Source organism: Polyergus mexicanus, unplaced genomic scaffold (assembly GCF_030449975.1).
Source record: "Polyergus mexicanus isolate NDT 795.1 unplaced genomic scaffold, iyPolMexi1.0 SCAF_16, whole genome shotgun sequence".
Classification (NCBI taxonomy): Eukaryota; Metazoa; Arthropoda; class Insecta; order Hymenoptera; family Formicidae; genus Polyergus; species Polyergus mexicanus.
Genome location: NW_027223336.1, coordinates 7,097,885 through 7,120,982, shown reverse-complemented (window position 1 = coordinate 7,120,982; position 23,098 = coordinate 7,097,885). Strand labels below are relative to the sequence as shown.

The 23,098-nt window shown below is 32.4% G+C and overlaps 1 protein-coding gene across 4 annotated transcripts; it reads right to left on the bottom strand.

The window, feature by feature from the left end:
- Positions 1-1,622: 1,622 nt before the first annotated feature.
- Positions 1,623-22,782, bottom strand: Wwk (white walker). Of its 4 annotated transcripts, none has more exons than XM_070308603.1 (16): positions 22,300-22,782; positions 15,637-15,722; positions 12,153-12,313; positions 11,793-12,069; positions 11,449-11,637; positions 11,103-11,288; positions 10,718-10,870; positions 10,129-10,264; positions 9,639-9,694; positions 8,468-8,542; positions 8,086-8,403; positions 6,076-6,273; positions 5,307-5,598; positions 4,735-5,031; positions 4,336-4,597; positions 1,623-4,117 (listed from the first exon to the last, which is right to left on the bottom strand). In XM_070308603.1, exons 1-16 carry the CDS (start codon positions 22,526-22,528, stop codon positions 3,610-3,612), a joined length of 3,423 nt encoding a protein of 1,140 aa, XP_070164704.1. In that variant the 5' UTR covers positions 22,529-22,782; the 3' UTR covers positions 1,623-3,609. The 4 variants fall into 4 exon arrangements, with proteins under 4 accessions (XP_070164704.1, XP_070164706.1, XP_070164707.1 ...); XM_070308605.1 differs by having other exon boundaries at positions 4,735-5,028; XM_070308606.1 differs by having other exon boundaries at positions 4,735-5,052; positions 8,131-8,403.
- Positions 22,783-23,098: the final 316 nt, after the last annotated feature.

Genomic DNA, 23,098 nt, shown 5'->3' with positions numbered 1-23,098 from the left:
ACAATTACTCGTGTAATATAATATAACATAGATTTGCACGGATGATATATTTGATATACTCAAAGCATATAAATATTGGACTCGTCCACTTCTGCGTACTGTTCGTACAAGAAAGGAATTCAAGACTAAATAAAATTGAAAAATTTGTTGGAAATATATATTTAAAACTATCTTGGATTTTTGCGTATTTGAAAATCTATTTTTAATGTTTCCATCATATTTAAACAATTACACGTGTAATATAATATAACATAGATTTGCAAGGATGATATATTTGATATACTCAAAGCATATAAATATTGGACTCGTCCACTTCTGCGTACTGTTCGTACAAGAAAGGAATTTAAGACTAAATAAAATTGAAAAATTTGTTGGAAATATATATTTAAAACTATCTTGGATTTTTGCGCATTTGAAAATCTATTTTTAATGTTTCCATCATATTTAAACAGTTACACGTGTAATATAATATAACATAAATTTGCACGGATTATATATTTGATATACTCAAAGCATATAAATATTGGACTCGTCCACTTCTGCGTACTGTTCGTACAAGAAAGGAATTCAAGACTAAATAAAATTGAAAAATTTGTTGGAAATATATATTTAAAACTATCTTGGATTTTTGCGCATTTGAAAATCTATTTTTAATGTTTCCATCATATTTAAACAGTTACACGTGTAATATAATATAACATAGATTTGCACGGATGATATATTTGATATACTCAAAGCATATAAATATTGGACTCGCCTATTTCTACGTACTTTTCGTACGAGAAAGAAATTCAAGACTAAATAAAACTGAAAAATTTCTTGCAAATATATTTGAAACTTTCTTGGATTTTCGCGCATTTGAAAATCTATTTTTAATGTTTCCATCATATTTAAACAATTACACGTGTAATATAATATAACACAGATTTGCACGGATGATATATTTGATATACTCAAAGCATATAAATATTGGACTCGTCCACTTCTGCGTACTGTTCGTACAAGAAAGGAATTTAAGACTAAATAAAATTGAAAAATTTGTTGGCAATATATATTTAAAACTATCTTGGATTTTTGCGCATTTGAAAATCTATTTTTAATGTTTCCATCATATTTAAACAATTACACGTGTAATATAATATAACACAGATTTGCACGGATGTGATATATTTGATATACTCAAAGCATATAAATATTGGACTCGCCTATTTCTACGTACTTTTCGTACGAAAAAGAAATTCAAGACTAAATAAAATTGAAAAATTTGTTGCGGATATATTTGAAACTTTCTTGGATTTTCGCGCATTTAAAAATTTTCAATGTTTTCATCATATTTAAACAATTACATGTGTAATATAACGTAGATTTGCGCGGATGATATATATTCGATATATGTAAAGCATAAATATTGGACTCGTCCATTCCCGCGCGCGTTCCCTTTCTAAGAAAAAATGATTAAGATTAAATAAAAATAAGAGATTTGTTGAAAATATATTTGAAATTTTCTTGAATTCTTTCGTGCATTAAAAAAATACATTTTTATTATTTTCACATCGTATCCAAACAATAAAACTTTTCTTCTTTATATACATTATTTTTTGAACCGAAGAAAGGGGAAATCGTGCTTTCTCGCGATGGTTTTTGTAGAATATTTTTTTATTGGCTCAATTTTTCTGTTTTATACAAAACATCTAACAAACACAGATGCTTCCGGCTGAATTTACTTCGACCTGTCTTTACGAAAGCGGCTAATCTATCGATTTCGCATCTAATGCACTCGTGAGTCTCGCAAATTTCCGAAGGATACGCTAAATACAATGCGATTATCGGTTTGCGTCAACGGTGCTCAATGTGGATGCTACTAATAGTTAATCTAAGGCTAACAATATATTCGTGAATGTAATAAAATGTGATATATTTATCTGTGTATATGTATGTATGTATGCATGTGTATGTTTTTTCTTGTACGTGTGTGTAATATTTAACAACTCTGCGCTAAAGTTCAGCCGCGGACGGGGACGTGTGACTAGGCCATGATAACCGATTTTACAATCTGCGTAAAACATTTTTCACTATATACAAAAACGGTTTCTAGATCATTTCATTCATCTTTTTCTTTTTTCGAACAGGACGAAGGACAGCTTTGTGTGTGCCATTGGGCTCTATCTCATCGTCAATAAGTATCGCGCGATCGCGAGAACTCGTCCTGCATCTGCAGTGCATCCACATGTCCGATCTTGGAAGGACGATCTTACTGAGGATACGAAACGACGTGAGAGGCGGCGGTGATGACGCGAATGGTCTCGACACCATGATATGCCTTCGTAGAGATCTATTCAGCAAAAGGTTTGTCAACCCATTAATGTCTAGAATTTTTATAGATTAATTAACAACTTATTATATATTTATTATATATATATATACCGCAACAACAACAAAGTTTTCTCCTCCATTTTCGTTGAATTTCATGCCCTAATGCTTGCTATTCAGCAAGTAACTGGATATTTTACAATCTTCTCGACTGTTGCTCTAAGAGAATCTCGCGGTTGTTGAGAGTATTTTGGTTCTCTCTTTTTTTCGCGATGATCAGATCGCGTGCGACTATGCCATCCGGATTCCATTATGGAGCAGTTGAGGATAATTCAATTTTGGCATAAAATGCTGACGGTACGAACGGAACATTTTCTTTGCTCTTTTTTTTACGGCTCAATAATTTACACACACATTTACGTCTCGCTATTTAAACTAGGAAAATATGCCATTTAGTAGGGCATTAAATCGACGTAAAATTAAAATTATTGCGATGGATACGTTCGAAAGTGCACTTCGAAAAGAATTTATAATATAAAAATTGTACAACCTGTTGCGCAGACCAAGCCGTCGATGTGTTTTGACAAACTATTTACGATTAATTATTTAAAACCATCATAATTGATTAATCAAAGTCTTTAAAACCAAGAAAAACATATTTTCATTTATTTACTGAAGAAATAATAGTTCAGACATACAATCTCTTCCCTTCTGTAAAATGATATTATTAAATTTCTGAAATTGACAAAAGTTATATTCTCATTTTTCTATTTAAAGACCAATATAATCTCTGCAATTTTTCATTTTGTAAAATTATTCGCCCAAATTAGCAAAATTTGTATTTTTATTCCTTCTTCTCTTTTCGTAATCATTTGTAACATCTTTTAAATAATTTAAAGGAACACAAATGGTTTTTGAGAATTTTTAGCGCTCTCATTGTGGAATACTATCATAAATCCTTTAAAAATATCCCGTATCTGTTTATCTGCTTCATTTTGAAACCGAACCGAGCCGCGGTTCGATGCCCTGAGCTTCGGGAACGGTATATCGGAAGTATTTTCTAAATGAAATGTCTAAGATCTTGTGTCTGTGATGATTCTTAAATTGTGCGCCTTTTCTTTCTTCCGATCGCGAGTTTTTGCTTCGCGACTACATTGTCTCCTCTATCTCCGTTGCGATTTTTTTTCTCGCGTCTAAATTTTGCCATCGAGTTGACAAGATATCGATGCATTCGCGGCACACGAACGGCTCTCTACGTAGCGCGAAAATGAAAATGTGCGAGAAAGACAAGTCAAGCAGCTAATGATTCATCCGACGCATTTCCATGGACGCAATGTCGTCCACGGAAATAAGCTTTTCTATGGGGATGCACGAGAGCTCGCCGCCGACGCAGGATTGCGGTTGTTGCCACCTAGCCTCCCTTTCCGCTTCCTTAGCCTTAAGCTCGGCCTCCCGTGCGCGGCGTTCCTTTAACTTCAACGAAAAGATCGCTACCGAGCGCGCCCGCTTCATCAGGCTTTGCTTGACGCGTGTCTTTTTCGCCTCCCGGTCCTCCTTGGTCGTCGGTTTCTCCTCTTCCTGACTCGAGATTGTCTTGCTGGAGTCTGACAGACCGCTCGAGTCCTTCTCCTTCTCGGTAAGATGAGATTGCCGTTCGCGATCGCGATCGCGATCTCGATCGTGCGTCGTTTCTCGCGGATGATGCTGCTGGTATTGCTGTAATCCCGTCCTCTCACGTTCTTTCTCCTTCTCTGGCGAGAAGCGGAACTTCTGGTTTCTGTGAGCAATCGCCCACGGTGGTGCCGATCTTTAAACACAAAATTGACATATTGATGCAAAAATATAAAAGCAATGAAAAACATAAAAATATAAAACTTTACAGACATTTCTACAATATAATCGTGAGAAATAATAATAAAAAAAAAAAAAAAAAAAATTTAATTGTGTGATAAAAGAAACGCTTTATGTAATCTAGTAAAAAAAATTGTGTTACATATATATCCAGATTTCTCCTTCCACATGTACCTGAGAAGATCGCTATCTGAGGAAGAAGCGAGCTCTTTGGAAACGATGCAGTCGGTCGACCTGTGCAAAGTTAATTCCTCCTCCCGTCCGCTTACTGCACCGGCACCGCTAATTTCGGAATCGCTCGATTTCCTCCCACCGGCTTCTAGACCTAATCGACGTACCCAGTCAACGCCATGCGGTCCAATAGTTAGATGATGGCCGTAATCGGTTGCACCGGATGCTTCTGGCTCGTTGGTCAACCATTCCCTCGAGCGTCGTCCTACGAAAGATCTCTCGTCAATATAATGGAGTTATTTATCCAATTAATAGAGTCTACGATACATTAACAATTCTAATTAGAATAATTTTGGCAGTTTATAGTTTTTTTAAATATAAAATTAATTGCTCAAATCGAACCTCGTTCGCCTCCGGGTATGGAACACCTCGGCGTATTACGAATATCACGGGTGACATTGCTGGAATTGTTCTCTGGTAAAAATGGACTACTGGTCTCGCTGCTGCTTCCGCCGCTGCCAGGTGTCTCAGCCGTGGGTGGTGTTTCCGCGATCCTCGGCACCGACGCGGCGCTAGGCGTTGTCGGTCCACTGGGTGTGTGGGTGGTCGAAGCCAAGGTCGTGGTATCCGCTTGACTCGACGTAGTCGCGTAACCGGTACGATCGGAAAGCAAGTTCTGCTCTTCGCTTTCTCCGTCTGCTGGACTCACCACGAATCTCCCTGAGTTCGAGCGAGATTAATAGGAGGGAGGATGTAACGCGACAGGTAAAGCAATTAGCACTTTCTTGCTGATAGAGTGGATTATTCGTGAACTGGCACTGGATAGGCTGGTAGTTAGAAACAGTTATCGAATCGGGAGAGACGAAAATAGGATACGATGATTTTCATAAAGTCACGTGAAATCATGTTATATGTTTCATATATTAAACAATCCGCATATATGAACGAATATTATATGAAGATGAATTATGTACCTATCACTGTTGCTGGTTGTTGTTCCGGTGACGGGGTCGAGGATAATCTTCGAACTGCCTCGCGTCGTAAAAATTCAACTTTAGCCATTTCGGTAGCGACCCAATGAGGTATGTCGGGAATCGCGCAAATAATCACAAATCGAATGGCGAACATTATATGCTCCAATGCTACGATTAATAAGATCGTTTGCGTTGCCGACATCTCTGGGAACATTCGTTGTACTTGTCCGCTTAATCCAATCAGAGCGCAATTCACTAAAATAGCCACTAGACCCATCGCCTCCATGGCATTCTATCAAATTTGCAAAATTGAACTCACATCATTTGCATTTATATAATTTTACTTATAATTTATATCTAATATACGAGCATAACTTTATAGATGAATTTGACGTGTACGAAAATAACAATGAAAATTTATGGAGATGTTTATTTTCTCTAATCTTGTTATCTCTAAATCGCAGCTATTTTTGTCATTATATATTTTATTTTTGTTTTAATAATTGTAATAATAATTTTTAAATACGATTTGACAACATCATATTAAAAATTTTATCAAGCGTAAAAAGATTATTTCAAGCACTTTCTGTAAAGGCGGATGAGCAACTATAACGCAATAAAAAAATTAATAATATATTTGTAAATAAGAGAGAGAAAAAGATCAGATTTACGGTAAATAATTATGTAAACCTTTTTCTATTATTTTCGCAAAGTTGAATTCATTTTCAAATTTATATGCTTATGTACATAAAAACTTTTCTTCACTTACTTGCCATGTGCCGATATTCGAGACTCTACGCCCGAAAGGTCGTTGAAGCACGAAACATAATTTAAATGCGTCACCGCGTAATTCTAGTAAATTTCCAAGTAAAGCAGCCATCGCAGCTAAAGGAAAGGCCGAAGAGAAGAGACACACATATCCCAGTTGCGATAGCATTTCCAAATGCTCCGAAAACGCCCCGTCGTACTGTAAATTAACAATAATTATTTATTAAGCTTGTACAGACAAGCAATTTTAATAATTATCATAAGTATTTTCTCTGAATTGCCTATCTTATAATTACATATATTATATATATATTTTTTATATATAAAAATAAAAATAAAGAGTCGCGCAAAAATATCTATTGCAAAACTGACAGTTTGATCATCAATGAACATTTCATGTTGTTTAATGGTCGTTGAACATCGTATATTACATTAAAGACAATTTGATCTAACTAAGCTGTGAGTTGGCGTTATATACAATATATATATATTAATAATCTGTTTTATATATTCGATTACTCTGTTAAAAATAAAACAGGTAATTAAATATTTTATCTTTAGACTTTATATAAATATATAAATAAATTTATTTATATATCTGTATATAAATTGCCTATTACTCTCTTTTTCATTTAATATAATCTGTTGATTTTTTTCCGTTTATTGCATATACGTATTAAAAATTAATAAACATAAAAGAATATTTAGATTAAAGACCTCTTTAGACGGTATAAGTATAATTTATGATAAAATTGTGAAGATAGAATTATGTTTATAAATTTCATGTGTTGTATATTACAGAAAACACATTTAAACACGTAAAATACATATATGTATACATTAAAACGTGATTATACATAATTATAATAATAATTATTAATTCTATTTTAAATTTTGTTGCAAATTATAGATAGTCTAAAAAGACTTTAATTTGACAATATTGACAGTATAAAAAAAGTAATAAAAATTTAGTTCATATTATAGAATAACACGATTAACACGATACTAATAAAAAATTTATCTGTTATAAATACCTGCTAAAAATACAAAAAACATATCTCTCCAGTGCTTGTCTTTAGATAATTGAAACACTAGAGATTATATCTATATCGTGTCTTGGGCATAGATTATCAAAGTTCGTGCATATATTAAAGAAAATCAAACTTTAGCGAAACACAAATTGTAAAAACAGGATCTGTATGATAAGCGGTAAGAATTCTGTTTATATCTTTCGGTCACGTAACTTGCCGTGTTTGCAAAGATTTCTATTACGGCATTATTTTATAAAAGAAGTACATACACAAATATTTGAAGCCAAATTAACTTTCCTTCTATAATATTGCACAGAAGAAATCAAATATTTTATATACATATTTAATAAGATTTAATTTTATTGAAAATTATTCAATAATATTTTGATTGTTATATTATTACATTATTGATCTGTATTTCAAAAACAAATAGTCAAAATTATATAATATACAATATATATGTGGGACAAATGATGATTGTTCGTGACAGAAGAGATTGAGGTTTAATGATAGGATGAATATGATATTACCTTTGTAGTCGATACCTGTGCGTCGTCGATGGAATGGGTGTAAAACAGGAAAGAAATCATTAAAATTCTGCAAAAAAAGAAACGATCGACAAACGCAATGTGACATTGATATTACTATCAATAATTCGGCTTTGTCGTCATGCAATTGAGTGCGCAGAGTGCAGTCTGATCGAAGAGAACGAACGAAAAAATCTTAAGGGCGGGATAATTCGATTTATGATGTCAAGTATTTAAGTCACTCGCAACGTCGAGAACGGGAACCTGCTCAAGGAGCAGAAACCTTGACGGGGTGGCTGAAGCACTCATTAAACATCGATAGTTCAATAAACAATAAACGAATATATCGATGGCCTTCTGTTTTGCTTGCGAATACTTCAAGGTTAATAAACATGTGTAGCGGAGTGCTCTAAGAGAAAAGAAAAAACTAAATTGGCTAAATCTAGATCAAACCTTGAACGTAACGTCACTAAGTAGAGAATTAGTGGGATGCCCTACTCTGTAGAGGGAACTCTCCAGTTCTGCCTGGCTGACATTTCGCGGTTGCTTCGATTTGCCGCTATCGGGCCGATCCTCCTTCTCCTCGTTGTTTTTACCGTCCTGTACATCTTCACTTTCTTGACTCGGGGGCGGCCTTGCTTCGCTGGGACTCAAGGCCCCGAACAGCTCGAAACTTAGACGTGCCAATCGTAGTTGCTCGATTAAATACGGTATCGCGGATTCCTTTAGATTGCCGATCACCTGGCGAGCTATGAGTAGAGCTGCCAATTGCTAAAACGAATGTTTATATACTCAATGTGATTATGCTTAGCAAGAGAAATAATTGGATTATCACCTCTTTGAGTCTCTCTTGATCTTGGAGATAGAAGGCGATGTAAAACAGCGATAGGAAGGAGTTTACAAACTGAAACTGAAATATAGGATGGGTGTTGTAGATTATATGGAGATCGCAATACGGCATTTTGACATACACATTATATGTTGTAATACAAATTCACATAAAAACACAATTATACGAATGATCTATGACGTAAAATAATTAAGCAAAAAAGTGTTCTTTTGCGAATAGAATGTTCATGCAGCGACAGAGACAGCCAGAGCAGGCATTAAAACAGAAAGCTTAAAATCTATATTGTATTCTTTCATATGTCCATCTCTAAATATATATAAATGATTTTTAAATATTATTAAAATTAGCAAAATACTGTTGTTGATTTTAATTTACACTATGCATGTTTGCCTGAGTCGCAAATCGCGTTAGATCAAATTGCAAAACTGCATTAGCAAAATTGTTTCTACCTTCATAAGTACTTCAACAATTTCTATATTGCATTAAAATTTTGCTGAACAAGTATTATAAAACTTTTTGACTTTGTTTTGTAAATATCGCATTTTTTATAATTATATTTCGCAAAGAGAAAATTCATTGCGCTTCTGATAAAATTCAAATATATAAAGATATCTAATTTACTAAAAAAAATAAAAGAAAATAAATATGAGTGTAAAGTAAAATTATTTTAATTAATCATATTTAACAATGTTATATAAAATATTCAGTTAATCATGATGCAACCAATATAAAGTGATCATGAAAATGACAGATAAAGAATGGCATCTAATTATAACTATATAATAATAAAATCAGTAAAATATATAAAATAAATTGATTAAAAAAAAAAAAAAAAATATATATATATATATATATATATATATATATATATATACATATATACATATATATATTTTAATAAATTATTAAGTTAAGCGTCTCAAGCAGATTATAATATCATTGTATAATTTTATCGATTACAGATAATTGTTACAAATATTTTTTGACTTGATATATGACTAATGCATTATATTTTCGTTATAATATAAGGAAAATGGTAAAGTTTTACACTAGATCTAATGTTATTTACTGTGTTTAATTAGAGAAGAACATACGTACAATGTCTAACACAACATTGATATTCTATTCATTGAGAATGGAGAGTTCATCTTATTACCAGTGCCACTTTGTAGATCAGATGATTCTCGTACTCGGTGTCTAGTCGATAGTTTTCTGCGTCCAACACACAAAAATTACAAATACTATCTACCATAAATCTCTCTCCAAGATTTAAATGAAAATGAAACTGTACCTATATTATATCTCACAAGTTTAGTTACACAAAAAAAAAAAAAAAAAAACAGAACAACAATTTTTAATATAAATATTTTTGTTACATAGTCTTCCAATTATTCTCTAGAAGAAGCTAAGCCGTGGAAAATTATCGCAAGTATATGCTATGCTCTTGAACTAGACGTGCATAGTGTACCGTATATAAAATACACAAATCGATGCGGAGAAGTCGGCAAATGGCGATTGTTCGTATTTTGAGTCGGAAATGGAAATACGATTATGTAAAAAGTGAGAGAGATAGGTAGAGAAGAAGAGAGAGATGGAGAAAGATGTGTGTTGAAGTGTAGGGAGTCGAGTATTATCGGCATACATACCCAAATCGTTTAACCACACCGCGACCTTGAAGTACGCCTCATCCATTAGTGCGATGACTACTGCGAGCAAAACCTTTGGCACGTAACTAAGCCAGAATCCGTAACCTCCAGATTCAAGATGTGCATCCCACCAATCCTGTGATTTCGTAAAAAAGAAAAATTAAAGGATTTATACTAGCACAATTTTATATACATTTTCTTCTTTATATATACCAGATCTTTATATAAACCATATATATATATATATATATATATATATATATATATATATATATATATTTATCCTTTAGACTTGTAAATTTTAAAATAGAACAATTTTTTTTTATGTTTATATTGCTTCTCTGTATCTAAATCGGGATTTTTATAAATGATCTTAGTAGTTTTAATAATACTTTATTAATGAATTAATGAAATATTATTTAAATATTCATTAATATATTAATAAAACATTACTAAGATTATAATATTATTATGACAATTATATCTATTATTATATATTTAAAGAGTAATTAAAAAAATATTTAATGTACAAATTAATGTACAATAATGTACAATTTAATTTACAATATGATTCTGTGTAATTATGTACCTGTATTTGAAAACTCAATATCATAACGATGAAGACAAAGAGTAAACAGATTGCGATGATAGGAACGCTCACAAAATACCGAAACATATTCCTACGCCATCTGGGATACGTTGGTTCTAGTCTTCCCGTAACTGGTGAGATCTCCAAAGTTCCCTTAACAAAGTTAGAATTGTAATTGAATACCAAACTTCAAACGAGTTTTACAAATATATTTTGTTGTTTGTTACAATCCCTCTGTGGTATTCCCTGTATTCTCAGTTAAAATAGTGTAGCAAAAGCGTATCTATATTCTCATAGCACTGTGCAGTTGGAGACGCTGAATTAACACGCTACGGCATCACCATGCCGATATCGGAGTGCTTAAGAATGTTCGAAAGGTTCTTACTGTAAACAGAGGTCTAGGCTCGACCAATAAATCGTCCCTCTGATCCAAAGTGCCCCATCTGTACGCCAATTCCGCGCCTCTCCTTTTCCACGTTTCCAAGTATACGGTAGCCCATATCACGTTGAACACCGAAAACAGAACGTAGGCCACGTCTTCTACCGCTTGGTTCCTGCCGATGATGCCGACCTAAACAGTCGGGATGCAACGCTAAATTTCTTTTATTTTCGGATCTCAAAATATATTATTGACTGAGAATCAATTTATCTCTGTGTTTAAATTCGTCATTAAATTTTGCTTTGTTTTGTTTAAATATCAATAAATATTAATATGCGAAATGCATATATACCCAGTATATGACACCAACTGCAGCTGGAACGATTAAAGCGGTAGTGTAGTGGCCGAGCCAGGCAAAGTACATGGTAATTTTCACCCCGAAATATTTACAAATGTCGTCCAAAGGCTGTGGGCTAAGAAACGCGCGAACCCAGTTTCGTTGCAATTTTTCTAATGCGGGCAATTCATGAAGAGGGAAGACCTGACGAGAAAAAGAAAGAGAATAAAGTGACGAAAGTGTGACAAATTACACTTTTGACGAAGAAGAGATTCGAGGAGATACGGATGAAGCATGTAAATTATTATTTATATATATATATATATATATATATATATATATATATATATATATCGCACCTGAGAAATAATACCAGAAGAAATGCACTTTGGAATGATCGCTTGACCCTCCACTAGCTTAAGACCAGAGAGACTATGGAGATCGTGTGGCCCCGCTCTCAAGGTGTGAAGCAGATGCAGTACTAAAGACTGTCTTTCTTGGGTACTGAAGAAGCGGATCTCATCGTCGCTGCCCTCGAAACAATTGATCTCAGAGCCGACAAATTCCTTGAGTCCACCGCCAAATTCCTGTCGCAGGGCTTTCGGTAGATGCACTTCCTCGGCAGCCTTGAGCAGACTGCGAGCCAATGGAGTTAAAACTATTCGATCGTATGATCTGTCGTTTTCATCTAAAGTTTGACCTGACAATCGGATACTTACATTCCGAAAGGTGCTGTAATGTAAAACCCGTAACTGTCCGATGAGGCATGATGTCGCACGTGAACTATTAACCCCGGGGTTCCAGCCCGAAGCCGTCCTAAAAACCACATCAAGGTCTCGTCATTTGCCCCGCTAGGGAACATCATGACTACGTCGCATTCCTAGAAAAAGTCGAATTATTAAGCTTCTTTGTACGCAGTTGGCACACTAAAAATATAATTACATTTGAAATCTGTAATCTGGAAAAGGGAATATAAATTAAAATATATGAAATTTTATATAAATTATTACAATAGGTTATTAATATTTCTCTCGAAAATTATATTTTATTTCTATATCTATACTATAATAGAATATAACTATAATAGAATTATAATCAATATTATATTCTAAAAAAAATACTACTACTAAAATAATATTTATTACAAATATGTGTATGTTGAAATTTCTATTTAATTTTTCTTTAAACTATATTGTTAAATATTTCAATATTTCTATATTTCAATATTTTTCATACTGAAGTTCTCATTATTGATTTCATATAGCATTCGTTCTTATATTATCATTTGTGAAATCCCGAAATTAAATTTGACATCATCATAATTTTATAAATGCCATATAATGCGACTGAAATACGTAGTAAAATTTCAAAAGTTCAAAATTTCACAATTTTAACTGATTTTATTTTAAATTTTAGATTGCATTTATATGTATACTGAGCGATGAATGATGTAGAAAGAATCACAAAAAAGATTTGAGTTTTTATTGCATCATATAGATTGATTAGATTCGTATACGCTTCTTAAGAAATAGTTCAATGATCCTTTACGTCGTTTCGTGAAATATTAATGATCTCAAACGATCAAGAAAACGGACGGCTCGAAGGTTTACTTGACGTGGCCAAGTAGTTACGTATATTACTAGGTCAGCCGTGTTATCGGGGTATCGTACGTGAATTGGCAATACCAAGTGCTATGCAACTATTTGGGTGTTATAACTATTTGGCCAACTTATGCTGATTCGAGTGCAAAAATTACATGTAGAAACTATTGTTAACTGAGAAAATTGACACTATCGGAAAAAGAAATAGTTATATATGTACAATTAATCAATCCTATGCACAAAAACTTGTTACCTTAATATTTAAACAGTATTACATGTAATTATCAAGAATAGGGGGGGAGACTATGTAATGGCGTAATAATTTCTCTCACTTTACTCAATCGAAAAAAATTTACGATACATTGTGTTACCTATTTATTATAAGAAGTGCATTATAATTAAAGTATTCAAGAATATATATGATTGATGATGAATACGCATGATTTCTGTTCATATTTAAATACTTATTTTTACGAATGATAGAAACGGATATCGTTACAAAAATCATTAGCTCGCAAGTGATGCATAATATGCGAATACTTTAATCAACATTGCGTGTAACGATACCTGTTGCATTTGCATATTTTCTCTTGAAAATTAATTAAATTACTTTACAAGATATTTTTGGAAGAATATAATTATTTAATAATAATTTATTAAACAAGCATCAGAGTCAACATAAACGATATCGTCGGTTTTAAGAGAATCAGTATTTTTTCTTACATGAAAGCAAAAAACATTGTAATGAGAGCTAGAAAAATTTGGCATTAATATATCGTAAAATATAATTTCTGAATCCTTGAGAATCCTTGTAAGAGATAAACAACGTTTGTTTCATGTAAGAGATACGCATTTTTGTTGGCAAAGTTACATGAAATCAGTACTTAATAGCACCAATAAAGCAAATGATTATATCTTGCACGCAATAAGTGGGCATTTCTGGCGTTACGTGATAAGATACTCTCATCATAATCATTGAGGCTTCAATGTATTACAATTGTTATACGGTGATGACCTACTTGAAAAGACAATAAGAGGAAATCGTGCAGAGAGACAATACGGTACTTATATATAGGATACCTTATAACGAGTATCAACAACTTTGATAATTTGTTGAGAAGATTATATCAAAAGTAAAAAATATTATCTATATTATAAGATATTAGATATTGTGCTCTATAGATTTAGATAGTTATATAATTCCAAGAAAAGTTTTATTTTAGTGTTATAATATTAAAACATACAAACTCATTATCATAAATATTATTACAAACTCGTTTATTATCTCAAGTGACTCTTGAAACAATAAAATAAAATACTTAAATAGAAATAATATTATTTATTTCTTACACTATACACATTTTTTCTTCTCAGAATACGCGCTTTTTAAATTCGAAAGTTTGACATTGACGTTTTGCGCTGCGTTTTCAACATTTTTAAAGTTAAATTCTTTAGATTATTATATTTCGAGATATTTAAAATAGCCCACCGATAACGTTAAAATAAATACATGTAAATAATTACTTGATTGAGAGAATTATTGTGGTATAAACAATGTTATTGTAAAATTAAAATTTTTATTTAAATTTAAGTCTTTTGTTTTGTTTTGTTAAAAAGTTATTTTATATTTTAAACTTGTCAATTTGTTGAAACATTAATAATATTTTGATTTTTTTACATAAATAGTTATATAACTATTGCGAATATAGAATTTATATATAATACTTTTTACTATAAATTACATATAATTTAATACAATTACATTCTGAACGTCTTATGTTACGTATAAAATAGCATATTCAAGATAAATTTACCTCACGTTCTGCTAACACGACAAGAATCGAATTCGCGCAATTCGAGACAGAATAGTAAAAGACAAACAGAATAGCACAAAATCAACAATATAACTTCGAAGTAAACGTCGCAATACACGCGGACTTCTTCGATATCCACTAATGGCTTAATGTGTGTAAAGTCGATATTATTACTTCCATAAAACATTCTTTAATGACCGTTGCTCACATTTATATAATCAATTCATCGTGAATCAATTTAGAATATAAATTCATATTTATTTATAAAAAAATCTCAGTATTCTGTTTGTATTAATTTCTTTGCTTTCTTTTTCGGATTAATTATTTATGCGATGATATCATCGCATTACATTATATATTACAATTGATGCAAGATAGTCACGCATACGGAGAAAAAATAGAAATACTTTAGTAGATGTTGTTAATACAAGCACATAGAACTACCGTTATCTCTGTGATCGTAACAATCCAGTGATTTTACGTGATTTTATATATGTTACAAGTCGAGAAGGCAGCATTACTTTTTATCACGAAACACATTCGCGTATTATAAACTTGTATAAGGATGATCAGAATAAAATGTATATAACGTATAACTTATATTTCAATATTTGAATTCGATGATTGATTTATGTAAATAGTTGTTGCAGTATGTATATAAAAGTGCTAATTATATATATATATATATATATATATATATATATATATATACACCGTATATATAATATATATATAGGTATATATAATAATTTATTTGAAATAACATATATATAATTTTAAATACATACCTGAGTAGGAACCTTTTGTATCCATAGGCGGCGGGGGGTCATTAGATGGCCTGTACATGGTATTTTTCGTCTTAAAAGACGGGATGCTGCAAAGAAAAATACATATGTAACCATTGAGATATATTAAACTCATATTAGAGAGATATATTATATTGTTTGTACTAGAGATTGAAAATCCTAAAGCAATGTTTTTCTAAATTAAATATTTGATGCTATAGATATATGCAAAAATGATACAATATGTCTTATGTCAATTGCCATGAATTTCCACTTTTCACCAAAATATAAAGATAATATTTTACAATAATTTTCAGCAATGCAAAATATAATGCGTTGCATTATTTTATTTTAAATTAATAAATTTTTTATGTAGAATTCCAGAGTATCCGAATATGGATTTTTTAGTTATTTTAGAAGAAATTAAATGCTTGTGTATTTTTAATGTTTGGTTATTTTGTATATTGTTCAATTAACAATTGAATATTAGCAAAATTAATATCAATTTTTAATCTACGCCATTAAAATTTAGCTTTTCCAATCGTTTATAAATAATATGACACATGTAATATTTTATATTAATTGACATAAGTTGCCTTAACTTAGTGTAGGTGCATATTTATTTTAAAAATCGACTTGAATTATCGTAAACTAAACGATGATCTCTTTCTCAAGAAAATAGATTTATGCATATTGCAATATTAAACGGCGGTCCTGGAATAGACTAGCATTTATTACACATTTATCGGTAAAATGCATTAAAAATTTTACAAATCGTTACAATGATAAACGAGCATGCGCGTATTTTTAATAGAAAAAAAGAACATCGATTCCGTTCTTTTATAAATGTTATCTGAAGCATATGTCAATTATGAAAATTTTATGTCTAAATTTAAAAACACAATAAAAAAATGTTTTAACGGGCGATAGGAAGAGCCGGCGCAGTAAACAAGACGCAAAAGAATAAATTGTCCAACATTCATTTATTATAAAATTAAATGATACAATTTTATAACGATACAATAAAATTAAATGATACGATTTTAAACTATAAACGAATTTTTGACAATTTATTCTTTTGCGCCTTGTTTACTGTGCCAGCTCTTTATCGCTCGTTAAAACATTTTTTATTATATCTGTATATATTGAAGCTTTTAGTGTGTTTATATTTTAATTTGTTGCGTCTAAATTTATATTTTTATTATAAGTTTATATTGTATTTTTTCTTACATTTTCTTTTTTTTTTTTATATTTTCTTATATCTAAGCAATATATTACTACGAAATATTAATATAATGGTAAATAAGTAATAATAATTTTTTTACATTGGTAAGAAAGAAAGAGAGAGAGAGAGAAAGAAACAAAAAAGAAATATACGTAATATTCAAATTTTTTAATTAATTAATAAAAATGTAATAAAATAAAAATTATAAAGTTGCTATCTGTTATGATATATTATATAGATATATAATTTTAGTTGTAGTTTGATTGCTTGTACAGTTTCCAGAAAGGGATGGAAAAACAATTAAAGTACGGTTAAAGTTAATCGACATTGTAAGAATCGGTTTCTCCAAACATATGTAACGGAAGCCAAGCGATATATTACATTGTCGTGTAGAGATGCGATCATTAATCTCATGTACACGAAAACATATAATGACTAAAAATCCCTCAACAAGATAAAGTAGGATACGTGATTACTCCGGATGGACCCGAAAGTATCTAGGGTAAATGTGAACATAGGCATCCATCTATGTCGTCCGCAAAACTTTAAATTCTTATCTAGATATATTGTTATGAAACGTAAACTTACTAATATATGTAATAATAGGATTTTTTCTATGGATAAAATATAATACACACATATGTACACAATCGTCTTGATGTTTTCTTATATTATTCTATTTCTACAAATTATAGTATTTATGAAATGCTGATATTTTATCGTCATTCTTTTAATTATTAAATTTTCTGCTCACAGAATTTTTTCTTCTAAAATTGTCGGACTTAAAAAATAGTAGCACTGTACACAAAGAATATAAACTCTGAACCGTTGTTCCACTATATTATTGCTTTTGGAGTATTCCCAAACAATGTAGGAAGACAATGCAAATAATGGCAGAATTCCAACAGAAGTTATGAATCAAAAAGATTGCTAATATAAACAAAGTTACTCCATTTTATTTCCGAATTCAAAGACGCAATTCGAATCGTTAGCATCAGCTGCGATTTTCATGTATAATAATAAACAATTAAGTCATCCCATTTTGTGTCAAGAAAAAATTTATCTTCTTACATAATATTTTTTATTCTTTTTGGATTTTTATATTAATAAAATATTTCTCTCTCTCTCTCTCTCTCTCTCTCTCTCTCTCTCTTTCTCTCTTTATTTTTTTCTGAACTATAATCATATAAAGAATGTATATATTTATATGATTATAGTTCAGAAAAGAACAGTATATTAAACAATAAAGATAAATTAATATTAGGAAAAAAGGATACTAATTTAATATGTAACACATAATATATACGCAAAGAGTAGTTCTTCTGAATCTGTAAAAAAAAAAAAAAGAATTATTTGTTCAAGAATATTTTAAAATTGAAATTCCAAAGTATGTATATATTATATCGTATGTAGAAACTAATGGTGACAAAGATTTGGTGCTAAAAATAATTAACAAATTTTGTTAATTTTATTAATCTGTCGACTACTAAACTCTAGTAACACCATCGTCACGTTCGCGCGGAACTATTTGAATAATTAATAACTCGCGAGCACCATCAGGTCAGAAATTCGCACCTCTGTGCATCTAGAATATACGCCGCGGTTAAGCTGCCTCAGAAGGTCTTCATTTCAAATCCCTTCCCGAATAAACTGGGATGAACCGTTGTTGAAATGCTACCATCGCATCTCATTTTGGAGAAGGGAGATGAAAAGGGGGACCGAGAATCCCTTTTACGTCACACAGCCGCCCGCTATGTATATATAGATATATTCTCTCACGCGAGATGCACGCTATCTACATCTCGGACATGCAGTACAAAATACGGAAATTACGATCGTTTCGCGAACGAGAAAATCACGCATTACCGTTAGGATATTATATAACGTCGTCGTTATATATCGTCGCGTTTAACATCGAGGTGTGTATCATGCATACTGTAGAGCTGCATGAAATGATCGAAGGAGCTTCGTTCTCCTCAAACTTTGAGGAAAATTTTCAAAAATTCTTTAATTTCTGTGTAAATTTTTCGCCTCATAGAATCTCCAAAAAAATGTCAATGAAAAGCTATAGAGACAACATTTGTAACTCAAAAATAAATTGAGATTTATTTTATTTACATCTTTTATTGTTTAAACTTTGCGTTTTTAATCTATTAATATATATTCTTCGTCCACATTAATATATATGTGTACGTATTAGCTTTAATATACTCTGTATTTTTTCGCAGGCATATGATCACGGATTCGTGGCGTTCTTCGAAGCCGACGATGCATGTAAACAACTGCATCGTGAGACATACAAGAATTTTTTTACGGAATAATCATACTTCATCGACTCGGTATACTCGGAATAAGGTCAGTGCACGAGAATGTCTACATTTTTTTCTTCGTCTACATTTGCAGTTCGATGACATCGAATAGTGAACGGTATGGAGGCGTCAGTGCAATCATTATAAAAGCTTTTTTAAATGACATTTTTTGAGCGAAAGCTTCGTTAAAAAAGGATGTAGTAACAAATATGATATTAATATGCACACTATAATAAAATTTCGTGCAAAAAATTGCAATAAACTCAATTTAGCTTTTTTTTTAGAGTTTGCTGTAATACAACATTAATGTGATAATAAAATAATGCAATTTTATCAAAATAATATTAGCGTTATTTAAAGTCTTGTTCAATATAAAAAGAGCGCAATATATATGGTTTAAAGGGTTATCCTTCCCTACTAAACTATATAACATTCTATATAAAAGTATTTTTACGACCATGTTTGTATCATAACTCACAACTGCTAATCGAAAATCGATTATATTATGGTGTATATTATATTATACTCTTGTTTAGAATACGTTGTAGAAGCATTTTCTTTTGCAATTTTTTTAACGATAATGTAATTACCGCAGGTATACTTTAACAGAATATATAAATTTTTTTATCTATCTTATAGATATAATTTAACTTAATCGCGTATATAAAACGTTGGAAGTTCATATCTTTATTAAGACTTCTGGAATGAGACAAGAAAGAGAAAATTATATAATATTGCAGTTGCGTAAATGAAAGAACGAGATCCGATATTATGTATATATAGAGCTCGATAAAATTTTGACACATGATGAAATTTCTTAGATAACGATAATCACAGAAATTCACAGAAATTGAAATGGCGATATAAAATCGTGGTAATGGCAATCATTCTCATCTCAAAGTTAATGTAAATGTTACTTCAAATTGCCGACAATCAGTGGATAACATACAACGTAGGAAATGCACAATACGCCGCATCATTTGGTTCAATGCGCAATTGTGATATGACATAAAAGCAGGTCGAGTATTCGAATAGCGCAACCGATGTTAACAAACGCTAAGCGTTCCTCTTCGCTTTATGTTTTTTAAGAGCTGCACTTCCTGAGAACACTGGCGATCCTCCATGCCTTTTCAACTTTGTAACCGTTAAAGTTGTCCCCTTTGAATGTTTTCAAAATGCAACAATTCCAAAGTTGGCTCAATGCAAAATTTCCTTCTATAGTAATTAATTTGAATTAATTAAACTGAGATACATATAAACTTTAGATTGATTTGTTGAAATTAAATAATCTTAAAATAAAAAAAAAAATAAAAATATAGAATATGTGCATATAATCAGATAGAATATTTTCGTCTTTCTACTATGCATCAAACGAATTTGGGTTAACGTTGTTTTCGATGGAGTTGGGTTTGAAATTTGTAGCTGGTTTCTCGCGTGTATTTCGCGCTAATCAAATTCGGCTAGTTAATAAGAAGTGTTTGCGAACAACTTTAGTAAATGCTAAAATTCGACGTTTACTACAAGCTAGCTATGATTCATCACGGTTTTCGTGCTATCGTGAAATTAAATCACCAATCATTATTGAGATTTTATTGAGATTTTATTATTATCATGGAGAATTATATGTATATGAATTATTTCGTAAGAAAGCATTTAGGGAGTAGTGTTCGCTCGAATCGTTTTCGGCTATACATAACTTATTCCGTCCACGTGCAAGGTATTCTTACGTAACTTCTGTGATACGCCGAATGTTAAAATAAGCGAAGTGTAGGAGAATCGACAATGATTTGAAAATGTCGAACTGCAGCGTTTCGCGGATTGCAGATATTTCCGAGAGACTGGATTTTCATGAGATAAACCGGTTATATAACTTTGAACACCTTCAAGATTTTATTATTATTTGAATTATTATGAATATTATGAATTTTATGATGAATATTATTATGAATTTTATAAATTTATACTATTATTTTCGCATTTTCAAATTTTCATCTGTTTTATTCATTTTATAATTTCGAATGAGATAAATGGTACGAGTTTATATCCGGCACCGAATCTCGATTACACACATATATAATATGTAAACGATTAATAGGAGATTTAGATTGCTATATACAATTGATATACATTACTAAAAAAAATGTCGAGACAGGAGATTAACACTATACATCTGCATTTGACGTTTCGATCTCGAAAAAATCTTGATGATGTATACTGTATACAATAATATCCATATAAATTTCATAATAGCAACCATTTCGAAAATGCAGCTGCAACATGGCGGTCTGAACACATCGATTGTCAAAAAAGATTAGGATGACATAAAACATGTTTCTTTTGCAAGGATGTTCGTCATTGTAAATCGAGTATGATGTTATTTCATCATTTTATCAAAGGTCGCATAAATTCATTGAACTCCAGCTTATGTATTATTTATGGCTCTCAACATGTTCGTAGATACATCTAGCATACTATAGTAGTAGATGTATCAATGATACCATCAATAATTCAATAACGAGAGAATAATATAGCACAAATTCATTAAATCTATTATTTTGTATTATTCACCAATAATTAAATGTTAAATCAGCACATGTCAGGACAGAACAAATCAGGACATGCGTAATAAAAGTCAATGTAAATACGAATAAAACATATAGAGATATAAAAAGTTTAAGTTTAAGTTTTGTTCATATAATACTTTCTTAAGAAAACTTGGTAATGAATCAACGTGGCAAAAGATTTTTGATTTACGACAACTAAATTAATATTCTGTAAGTCACACACTGATCGTAATATCAGAGACATGAAATGCATACGCGATCGAGAGAGATAGCTAAGTCGGCTCGTAAATCGGCGCAATTAACGCACGTTGACTCGATTCTTCGCGATCACCTCATTAAACGAAGTCAGGAACGGATCGTAGAACGTTCCGCCTTATCGGGTGGCAGGCGGTATCATGTTGAGAAAGGAGGATCGATGCCCCGATATCCGTGTGGTCGAGAATCGACGGGGTACTCGGGGTTGGTACCCGCGACGACAGCAACGGTTGCGCGAGGTTTCGTAAGCAAGGAACGCGATGGTACCGCGAAAGAGGTCGACAAAGGGGGCGACGAAGGGCGCCTGACTTACCCTTGTCGAGGGTCTCTCGGGCCGCGTGTATGACCTTTCTACGCCGGAGACCGTCGCCCGGTAGGGCGCTTGTCATCGTATTGGTGAAGGTCGCGCCGGTGCTCGTCCCGGTTTTGACATCATCGCCGTTCGCGCACTCGTCCGTCGTGGACGTGGTGCCGGCGGTCGACGCGCGATGGTGATGATGGTGGTCGAGAAGATTGATCGAGGACCCCTCGCCGCCTGGCATAATGTCCCGGACTGCCAGGGATCGTAGTCCTTGGCCGGAGGACTCTTGCGCCTCAACTGGACTGTGACTTGTCTCGCTACGTCGTTCTCGCCCACCCTCTCTCTTTGCCGCGCTCTCGCTCTCGCGTCCTCGTCTTACTCCTCGTATCCCGCTCCTGTTGTATATTACCCTCCTTACGTCTCACCACTCACCATCTCTAACCCTTCGCCGCCTACGTGGCCACTTATGCCACATAGTCGTCGACTCGCACGATGACGACGTGTACATATCGGGTGAGACCCCTCCGAGCATCCCCTATTGCGCTACCGGCGCCGAAATGCCGCCCCTTCGTGACGTGGCACCATCTGCACGAGTAGGGTTGTACCTTACCGATCGATGGCGTCGTAAGGGTGAGTTTTAGTCGACGCGAGAGATAAAGCTAACTTGGACTTGAAGGAAAAGTTACTAGAATACACGATAGCGCGCAGCACATCTAAAAACTAGTTTTTATTTATAAACACGCTCAAAAAATTTTGAGATATTTGTATTCATTTGAAAGTGATTTACAAAAATTTCACAAAGATCTTTTTT